Source organism: Eurypyga helias, unplaced genomic scaffold (genome assembly GCF_000690775.1).
Source record: "Eurypyga helias isolate BGI_N326 unplaced genomic scaffold, ASM69077v1 scaffold4710, whole genome shotgun sequence".
Taxonomy (NCBI): Eukaryota; Metazoa; Chordata; class Aves; order Eurypygiformes; family Eurypygidae; genus Eurypyga; species Eurypyga helias.
In genome coordinates this window covers 1-10,656 of record NW_010223741.1, presented here as the reverse complement: position 1 = coordinate 10,656, position 10,656 = coordinate 1, and the positions used below count along the sequence as shown (strand labels likewise).

Sequence of the window (10,656 nt, the reverse complement as noted above, 5' to 3'; positions counted from 1 at the left end):
GAAAAGCCCCAACTCTCGCAGCCTGTCCCCATAGCAGAGGGGCTCCAGCCCTCTGAGCATCTTCCTGGCCTCCTCTGGACTCGCTTCAACAGGTCCGTGTCCTTCTTATGCTGGGGACCCCAGAGCTGGATGCAGCACTCCAGGTGGGGTCTCACAAGAGCAGAGTAGAGGAGGAGAATCACCTCCCTCTGGTGAAATGGTTCAACTTCTTGTCCGCTTTGAAATGTGTATCTGTGGGGAGAAGTTTGGTTTGAACCTCAGAAGATAGTAAAGTTTAGATAAGAATATTCTGTATTTATTTAAATGTGATATATGTTTGCAGACATCTTTTCAAGAGTGTTTTCTACTTAGTTGAGAACATGAATTGACTGTATTTCTGCTTATTTGAACTTTTCGTCTTCAGTGTGAAATATGCAGATACTTAAATCTGCTCCTGAAGAGTGCTGGGCCTTTGCTTATTTTAAAGAACTAAGAAAAACATTGCAAGTTAATATTCAGTGGAAAGTTCTGCTCATTGATAATGCTAAGAAGACAAAGCATTAGGGTTTTCCTGGAGAGAGTTACACGGTTAAACTGACTGAAGTTTGACATTTCTTTATGATCATTTGCTTTAGCTTGAATCTTGGTAGTGCCGAGCAAGTTTCTGTGTCACTGAAATCCCACGCAGCAGTGGAGTCACTGAGGGAACACAAAAATGCAACAGGATTCCTTGCATTGGAAGTGCCTATGTTAGTGAATCCCTTTTTTCTCTTTCTTTGTCCAGGGTGATGTTGGGCTCGCTATGGGCAAACTCTATGGAAATGACTTCAGCCAAACTACCATCTCTCGCTTTGAAGCCTTGAACCTCAGCTTTAAGAACATGTGCAAGTTAAAGCCACTTCTGGAAAAGTGGCTCAATGATGCAGGTGAATGAGTCTGTGTGTTTCTTCACCAGCCTACCAAAATCAGTAGGATTCTGAAAAACAGCTGCTTCGTTTGTGCCCTTATGGTTTTATGAAGCCACCAATCTTTGTAACTGCTCATGGGACAAACAAGGGTGTAGGAATCAGTGTCCGTACGTCCCTTTTCACGGTGCCCATACACATCCAAAACCGTTCCAATATGAACTTTCAGAATTGTGTTCTGCCGCCAGCTGAATCATTGCATGGGGTGAGGTATAGTATGTGTCATGGTTTTCCTTTCATGTATGTTAATGCATATAACTTCTAATCCTCTCCTAGCTTTCTTTTTAAGATGTGTAGTAGAGAGGGTTGCATGGTTTGTTGTTTCAGTAGGCAGAGCTTACTGCCTTCATCTCCTTCCACACCCCTATGTGCATCCTTTTCATCTCTCTCCATGGGTTTGTATAAACACTCTCTTTCTCCCCATAGGAAGAGTTTTTTGTGGGTTAGGTTTTGGTTTTTCCTTCCAGAATTATTTTTCCCTGGGAGATGAATTATTCATTATGCCAATGTTGGTAGTGTTCTTCCTTTGTTTTCTTTTTTTTTTTCCCCCAGCAGCAAAAGTAGCTTGGATGGTGGTGTTAGATGTTAGGATAGAAAGTGTTTGAGTGTTGTCAGCCAGGTTTTAATTCCTAGTATACAACTGTACGTGGTATCAAACTGATGGGTTTGCTAAACAGATGGCAGGGACGGTGTGTGCCTTCCTATTTTTACCAAAATGAAGAGAGCTTTATGCTGACGCCTACAGTATTCCCTGAAATTTTGAAAGTAATTGGATGCAGCGTCGAAAATTTGTCCTGCGCTGAGACAAAGGAGTGTCGTTCTGTTGTGCTGATGGGGGTTGTCTTTAGGTGACCTCAATCAGTGATAGAAAACATAAAGATCTTCACACCGAGTGCTCTAGTCCTCAGGCTAGTGGTCCCCAAACCTTCCAGCAACACTGGATGGGGCTGCAAGGAATGCCATAGTTGCTTTTCCTGCTAGCCTGAAGAAATAATTGGATCTGTAAAATTAATGACCGTAAACAGTGTCAGGGTTCTTCACAACCTGGAAGTTGGGAACCATTGTCCTTGGCTCCGATTCAGTTTCATGAAAAGCTTTGGAAGAGAGACTCAGATGACTTTAAGGACTACTTGGAGGTACAGACACGCAGGAGAAGCATACCGATGAGCCCTTCCGTTACGCTACCTTGGAGTGTTGGAGAATTTATTGTTACAGAACTCGGCTTGTTCTGTCGGGTTTTCAGGATGGAGAGGCGATTCAACACAAGTATGGGTGCCATTACTAAAAAAAAAAAAGTGATCTAGAAAATAATGAACTGAACATACATACCCGTTTGAGCCTGCCAGAATGGCCTTAGGCATTGTGAACTTTGACACCTGCTTGTCACCCACAAACCCCAGTGCAGGGAGGGGTCTCTGGCCGTAAGTAATCGTTTTGTTGAACTTCCCTGCTGGAACCTGCCTGTTGGTTATTTTACACTTTCTGCTACAAAGTGGGGCCAAGTGTGTCCTCTCTTTGCTTTTCTGTGGAGCCAATGAGACAGGATGTGGGGTTGGCAGCTAGAGATCTAGTGAAGCTAAGGAGAGGGAGCTGCTAGCTGTGTAGGCTGTTTGGTAGAACTGCATAGCACCAAGTCTCTGCTAAGGTCTCTGGAGAAAAGAGGTTGAGCACTGGGAAGCTGTCCTCTTCGTCTAGCGTATTGCAGAGCACGTGGAAGAAATTTCAGGCTGCCCAGATCTTTTCATTGTTGTCCGTGACTGACATCGGTGGCTCATGGCTATTGGTTACTGCTTGTTTTCTTTAAACTGTGACTTGCAGTGGATGAGCGTGGGATGGAATCAGAGAAGGGAAACAAACTTTATGTAGGTATTTAAAAAGGGATACTGTGGTAGCACACAGGAGCAAAGTGCCCTCTGAGCTTGTGGCTTTTAAGTTTCAAGTATATGTTGTGATTTCCGAGTAATGCATGTGATCTTCAGAAATCTCTCTCTCTAGGGAATAGATAGAGAGTGGGTTTTAACATACCTTGCCCAGGTGAAGAACACTTGCATTAGGCTGCACTGCACTCAAATAAAATCTCCTGATTTATGTTACTCTCTTTTTTCAGAAAACCTCTCATCTGATTCAACTCTCTCCAGCCCAAGTGCCCTGAATTCTCCAGGGCTGGGGATTGAAGGCTTGAACCGTAGGAGGAAGAAACGCACCAGCATAGAGACCAACATACGTGTGGCCTTAGAGAAGAGTTTTCTGGAGGTCAGTGATCCTTTTGCTCTGCTCAGCCTATAGAGAAATGAAGAAGCTTTGCTCAACTGTCATGCCTGTTAGAGCGAACCCGATACTGTGCTGCTTAGGAAAGTGCTTGTACGAAACAAGGTGAATACAAAGGTTGTGCCAAGAAGTATGCATCAATGTCTACTTCACTTTTTTTAACGAAAAATAACACAAACCCCTTCTAAAAACCTCACTGGTTCTTGCGGCCTGCTGACTGTGATTTTGCATTCCAAGATACTGAGCCGTAGATCTAAGCTTGGTACTGTGCTGGTCAAAAAGAAGGAAAAAAGCTTACTCTTTCTGAGAGTGGATAAATGGGATGACAGTCTGAACATACATAGGGTGAGGTTTTTAGCTGGCCTGGTGTTAACTCTTGTTAGGCACTCTGTGCTCCTGTATGGGCGGATGGCCTCTGTAAGTAGCCCATTCAGACAGGAAAGAACCTGTCTTTCATTACAAGTGCAGAGAACTCAGGGTTCATTTGGCTGTTGCTGTAGTCCACCGCTCCTATTCCTTTTTGAGAGATGCTGAAAGAAAGATTTCCTTATCAAGGTCTAGAATTCCTTGAAGGTTTAACTCGAGAGTTTCGTCCCTTCTCTCAAAAAGGAGCATGTGAGCTTAGTCTTCATCACCTGTCTCTGAAGAACGCAGCTTGCTGTTGGTAGAAATGTTCCTATAACCAGGAAGATGGAGGGCAGGAGTACCTATTATGGTCTGTCTCTACTGTACCACTGAACAGATTCCAGCTACAAATGGCCTATCCAGATTTCTGCCTAGTGCAGAAGCAACTGTAAGGTAGAGCTTTAGAAGGCCATTTCACAGCTTTTCAAGTGCTGTTTCCTTTTCCCAGAACCAAAAGCCTACCTCAGATGAGATCACCATGATAGCTGACCAGCTAAACATGGAGAAGGAGGTGATCCGCGTTTGGTTCTGTAACCGGCGCCAGAAGGAGAAACGGATCAACCCACCTAGCAGTGGTGGAACCAGCAGCTCGCCCATCAAAGCAATTTTCCCTTGCCCAACCTCACTGGTAAGAGTCAAGCAAGTGTGCTGACAAAGATCGCTGGCAGAGAGAGTTCTGCTGTGCTTGCTGGGAAGTTGGGCGTGCTACACCTTCTTTGTACAGTAGACTTGTTCTCTCAAATTTATGTTTTGCTGGCATTTTAAATATCCTACTTGCATACTGTGTAAGAGGGATAACGCTTACGGATCAGGCAGTAGTTGGGTCTTCAGTTTGGGTGTTTTATTTAGTCAGCTCGTGAGTAAATATTCTGACTAGCAAATTTGCCATCGGGGTTACTGCTTTGGACATATTCCAGATAGTAACTCCGGTTTATATCTGGACTTCCCCTCTTGCCCAAACCTGTTTTGTGAAATAATAGTAATAAAAAAAATGCTTAACAGCCCTACCCCAGCTCTCTTCTTTTGGCTGCTCTGAGCAGCAGCAAAGTGTATCATTTGGAGACTTCAGTCACACAGATCCAATGATACTGTTGCTGTCACTTTTAGTCAGGAGTGATTTGTATTTAAAAAAAAAAAAAAAAAAGACGTGGAACAAAGGAACAATTTAGCTAATACTCATGTAATTAATTTCCCACACTTGTATTTGCCTCAGGTAGACACAAACTTCATGAAAATAAGAGTAACAAAACACATGCATCAAGGTTCCTTCAGCTCCCTTGCTACCAATGTCCGTGGAGGTCTGTTTTCATAAATAGAAACAGTAGCTATTAGATTTCATAGTAGCTGTGCTAATAGGAATGTGGTGGAATTTATGTCACCTGTAGCTGTCCTTCTGTAGTGTTTATTCCACCCTCATCACCGTAGTACCTAATATCTTCCAGTACTTCATTAAACCATTCATTTTGGTGACGTTTCATTCTCGCCCCTCATCCTTGTCTCAGGACGTGTGCATGCAACCTTCTGTTTCAGGGGAAGGGATGTGTCAAATGGACTGAAGTCTTTGTGGGTTTGCTGTTTGAAGGCAAGGCTGCTACCAAAGCAGAACAGGGTGAAATTTGTGACGGTCTGTTGAAGTAACCATGCACGTTTACTCAGACTGCAACTTAAGGAAGCTTTCCTACACATGCCTCCCTTTGATTGTAGCCTGCCACTGTAGGTGAGGAACTGAGGCATTAACCTCAGTCTGCATCTTCCCAATGACGCGTCACTGAGCGTTCCCACTCACCGTCAGCTTCTCTTAAGGCTGTGCTACCGCTCAGGTGGACGTTCCAGCCCTGCTGCCCCAGCCTTCCCTGCCTCTGTGCTTTGTGATTCCTTATCTCAGCTCTGGAGCTTATGTGTCTGTGGGACGGACTGGCCTTAGTTTCCCAGTTTGACTGCAAATTAACCCTGCGAAGAACAGCGATGAACGTGCAGTATGGCCAGGTAACCGGTCGGACTGGTAGCCCGGCTGCACAAGTGCTAGGGCTCTGGAGGAGCGTTGGAGGGGGACGTGCCTTTTGATGGCAGCCTGCTTTCGCGTCGGCTGGAGTCAGTCATCGTAACCACAGCGTTGGCTGTATTAATTCTGGGTCATTCGCTGCCCTGAAATATGGATTGTGGCCTTGGCCTTAACTGTTGGGTGGACAGGTGACAGATACGGCGTCTGGGCTGCCTTGGGGGGAAGCGTGCGATGTATGTAGCTCTTCTTTATTTCATACATTATGTGAGATGGGCAGAAAGCTTTTAGAGCTGTACCAGTTGTCCCAGTCTTGTTTAAAATGCGTGAAGCATTTGACTTCCTATAAGAGGATACGCAGCATGAAAGAGATTTCTCTGATAATAAACTTAAGGGTAAGAGAGAGGAAAGGAGGAAGGTTTTAGCCTATATCCTTGGCTGTGATCTCTTGGGCAATTCTAAAGGATTCATTTCTCTCACTGATGTATAACAGCCTTCAAGTATTACTGTTGGACACAATTTCTTGTTGATAAAAAGTCCTTTCTCTCCTTACGTTTCCTTTTTCCTCATCAGCTAGTTCCTCCAGCCTTATATCTTTGATGGTTTTTGTCTGTAATGTCTTCGGTTTATTGTAGCGTTCCTGTAATAAGATGTCCACAAGTAAAATTAGCTCAGGTCATTTGAAGGCTTTAAAATTCAGACATCCTTCTGCTGGCACAAGGAAACGTATCAAAGTAGGGCTTATGGTTTGGTTGAGTAAAAGTGAAACCTTACTCTGTTTATCCATGTAAACACATTACCCTAAATACCTTTGGTAATGCTGGGACATTTAAAGAATTTTGTCAGAGGAAGAGATTTGCAGCTGAAAAGATGTTTAAACAAGGGGGGGAAAAAACCCCATCCCATGCAAAACTAATGTATTTTGTAACCTTTTCTGCAAGAGTGACTATTAAAACACGGGAGGAGGGGGACTGGGGAGGGGGGGAGGCAGAGTGGGAGAGCCTAACTTGCAGTCCTGAAACAGTGTGGATGTAATGGATATATCTCCCTTCAAATACTGAATGACTGAGAATAAAGCTATTGCTGGTAATTAGAGAAGGTACCGTGGTTGGTCCACTGAATGACAAAATAATGGAATTACAAAACAAAGTTAGTTTGTGTAGTGTGTGTTCCCTGATAACCACCTCAGCTGAGGATGAGCAGAAAGCAATCCAAGCCTAGTAGCTAATTCTTTTTAACAGTTGAGCAGTCGCATTTTTTTTGACCTCCAGGTGGCAACCACGCCAAGCCTTGTGACTAGCAGTGCAGCTACAACCCTGACTGTCAATCCTGTGCTCCCTCTGACCAGTCCTGCTGTAACTAGTCTGTCAGTCACAGGTAAGGGCTGATTTCTCTTGCCTGCACATTAACCTCTACCATTTTCCCCCTTTAAGCTCTCCAAAAGGTCATTCAGTATCAGTCACTGGTATCCCAGCACATTCTTGTCGTCGTTCCTTGTTACTCCATTGTGAAACTTTAGTCTTTGTGACCACAGAGTTGATTTTTCTGGGGATAAAATCAGATGCTGAAATGAAATATGCTACATCCCATAGACAGTTTCTAAACCTCCTCAGCCTCCTGTTGGGAAGTGTCATTTGACTGTAGCCCGAGCTTCTTATTTGGACTTATTGGTCCTACCCAGATGTGTGTTTGTCTCCCTTTCCGTTGGACGTGCAGTTCAGTTCAGGTGGGCAGTAGTTTCTGTTTAATCATATCTGCATTTTGTACTCATCTAACCAGAATCAACCTTCTAGGCACAACAGAAACCACCTCCAACAACACGGCAACAGTGATTTCAACAGCCCCTCCAGCTTCTTCATCAGTGACACCACCCTCCCTGAGTCCTTCCCCTTCTGCCTCAGCCTCCGCTTCAGAGGCATCCAGTGCCAGTGAGACCAGCACAACACAGACAACCTCCACACCCTTGTCCTCCCCTCTTGGGACCAGCCAGGTGATGGTAACGGCATCAGGGTTGCAAACAGCGGCGGCAGCCGCGCTACAAGGAGCTGCACAGTTGCCTGCAAATGCAAGTCTTGCTGCCATGGCTGCTGCAGCAGGACTAAACCCAGGCTTGATGGCATCCTCGCAGTTTGCAGCTGGGTAAGGACGAATTTTTCACACCCTTTTAGGTGACATGACAGAAGAGGGAAGGAGAATTCTTGGGATAAATTGCTTTTATGTATCGCTATTTTCTGGTAGCTCACTTGGTGGTTCTAGTGTCATTTATCTCAAATTCTGAAGGTTTACTTATAGATGGTAATTGGCCGTTCCCATCGATGTGCACCAATATTGTTTTCATTTTACGGATGAAGAAGCTGTGTTGCAGCAGTGGTGTTAGTTGAGGTCACCCCATCCCCCTGCAGAGCTTGGCTTAAGAGCTGCAGCTTAGCAGTCAATCAGAATCTGCTCTGCTAATTGTGAAATGGATAGCTAGCCTGGACCCAGTTTACTCCTCTGCAGTCATTTCTCCGTCACGAGCAAGAAGCTGTGAAAGATGCACGATGATGGATTGTTCCAGTTTGGGTTTTAAAAACGTTGCTCTGAGAGACGACTCTTTGTTTCAACGCCTCTTGATCTGTGTCTTTCGTACCTGAGCTTGGGAGATGGTGTTCGCTCTCTAACGAGCAGCAGTTTCCCCCACATACTCTACAAGAGTATTTTGCAGCAACAATCAACACCAGTCATGTGTTTGCAGTGCCTGTACTTCAGGCACGTCGCCAACCGCACGGCTGAAAGGCGTCTACTCAAGGCATCATGAAGGAGAGACTAAAATATACTGAAATTGGCCTGTAATTGCTGGTCTTTCCTGCTTCCTTGCCCCCACCCCACCCCTACCCCGTTTTTTTTTTTTTAATATGGGGGTGTACTGCTGAACAGGGACGACCTTTTTCTTAAAAGTAACACTCCTTCCCTTTGTCTTTGTTTCTTCTTCCATGGTTTTGCTTCCCGCAGAGGTGCCTTACTCAGTCTCAATCCAGGGACGTTAGGTGGTGCTCTCAGCCCGGCCCTGATGAGCAACAGTACACTGGCAACTATTCAAGGTCAGCAGTGTTCCTTTTGATGCATCTCTGTCACAACACTTCGGTTTGCGTGCTTCGTGTTTCCCTGCCCAGCCGGACCGCTGACTCCTCAGCACGGGACGAGCGCGTGACAGGAGGAAAGCTTTTGGGAAATTCGAACGCGCGTTTTGCGTCTCGCTGAGATGAGAGCGGGTGCAGCGTCAGAGAGGGGATTGGAACTGGGTGCGATCTTGCCGCCGTTTGCAGGAGGCATGTCGCATGTCGAATGCAATCTGGAATTTATTGTGTTGTCCTCCCCCCTTTGGCATGTAGCTCCAGCAGGTTAGAGATTGGCTTGTTGTAGCTCTTCCAGCGGACGCTTGAGCAGAGTTGGGCTGGTTTGAGGCCTCTTAGGAGGGCCGTTCCAAGCAAGACTCGGTCCTGAATTACTGCCCTCGTATGTATTTAAAAAGAACCTACAACCACCTACCTCCTCAAGCCCTGATGTGGAATTTAAATCCACACATCCTTATCCAGAGGAGTGTAAAGATTTAGTCTGAAAGTGTCACGCAGCCGGAGGTTTCCCCTGATTTCGGCAGGAGTTGCTCTCAGTTCATAGTCTGCAGTCCGTAAAAACCAAACGGTGCACGTGCCTAAAGTAGCTGTACGTCAACATTCCACGTGTTACGCCCGGGGTTTCACGACGTCCTTTACCTTGTGACGGCCGTCACGTCAGCGCGCATCCCGGCCCTTGCCAGTCTGGGTTGCCTGAACGGGCAGGTTTGCTGCGGCAGGAAGCATGGACCAGTGTTGCGCTTAATGATCTGAGGAGAGGCAGGATGGGAGTGAGTTTAGGAGCGGACGACGGCGGCATTTCAGTATCTGCGAGGTCTTGCCCACTCTCCCCGAAGAGTCACCGTTTTAAAAAACGGCCTACGCTGAGCTGGCCGTCGTTAGCGGTGTAGAGGGCACGCGTGTCGGAGAAAGGAAAAGGCAGAGGCCGGCTGCTTTGGGGCACGTTTTGCGTTATTGCTTACTGCTAATGTTATCTCCTCCCTGCTCGATCTTCCCTGTTTTTAGCTCTTGCATCTGGTGGCTCTCTTCCAATAACATCACTGGATGCAACTGGAAACTTGGTGTTTGCCAATGCCGGAGGTACTCCTAACATCGTAACCGCCCCTCTGTTCCTGAACCCTCAGAACCTTTCTCTGCTCACCAGCAACCCGGTTAGCTTGGTCTCTGCAGCTGCAGCCTCCGCAGGGGCCTCTGGACCAGTCGCCAGCCTTCACGCCACCTCCACCTCAGCCGAGTCCATCCAGAACTCTCTCCTCACGGTGGCCTCTGCGAGCGGGGCCGCCTCCACCACCACTACTGCCTCCAAGGCGCAGTGAGCCGGGCCGAGCTGTGCCGCCAGCAGCCTGTTTCGCTCTGCGGTGGGACTGGCTGCCAGTGGGGTTTATAAACTGAAAACGTGATGGGCATCCTCTCGCCGTGTTGCTGGGGACAAGGGAGAGAAGGAAAAGTAGAAACAAAAACCAAACCCAAAAGCAAAACAGGAAGGATTTAAAGCTGGGACAGACGTTTGCCTAATTTTATAATAAACACTGTCTTTTCAGGATCGCTTCACGGATCGGAAAAATTTCTAACCAAAAATGTAAAAAAAAAAAAAAAGGAAAAAAACCACAAAAAACCCCAAACAAAACAAAAAAACACAAAAAAAACCTACAAAAAAAGTGAAAGGACTACTTATCATTTCCAGCAGTCACAATGACAAGTTAAGGTGGGTTATCAGCGCGAACATAGGAAGGGGATTCCTTCTTTCTTTTTGGTCTAAATATCTTTCTTTTTTAATTATCATTTTATCGGTCTGTTGTACAGGCCATTATGTCATACAAGGTGTTTATAATCGTATCAATCGTGTTGGGGGTTCCTTTCTTAACTGGTACAATTTAGGCAGGCCTGTATTACTGGTGTATCTCTATTATTATTATTATGATTATTA

At 45.8% G+C, this 10,656-nt stretch overlaps 1 protein-coding gene across 3 annotated transcripts in view; it reads left to right on the top strand.

Moving 5' to 3' along the window:
- The window catches only part of POU2F1 (POU class 2 homeobox 1), a 51,975-nt gene extending 41,658 nt beyond the window's left edge, over window positions 1–10,317 (top strand). For 2 of the 3 annotated variants that reach the window (XM_010150832.1, XM_010150980.1), the window contains exons 10-16: window positions 764–905; window positions 3,052–3,197; window positions 4,066–4,245; window positions 6,888–6,993; window positions 7,410–7,755; window positions 8,608–8,696; window positions 9,735–10,317. In XM_010150832.1, coding sequence (XP_010149134.1) covers window positions 764–905; window positions 3,052–3,197; window positions 4,066–4,245; window positions 6,888–6,993; window positions 7,410–7,755; window positions 8,608–8,696; window positions 9,735–10,045 — 1,320 coding nt within the window. In that variant the 3' untranslated portion in view covers window positions 10,046–10,317. The remainder of the gene's footprint in view (window positions 1–763; window positions 906–3,051; window positions 3,198–4,065; window positions 4,246–6,887; window positions 6,994–7,409; window positions 7,756–8,607; window positions 8,697–9,734) is intronic. The other variant, XM_010150905.1, reaches the window with a different exon arrangement.
- The last annotated feature ends 339 nt before the right edge of the window (window positions 10,318–10,656 follow it).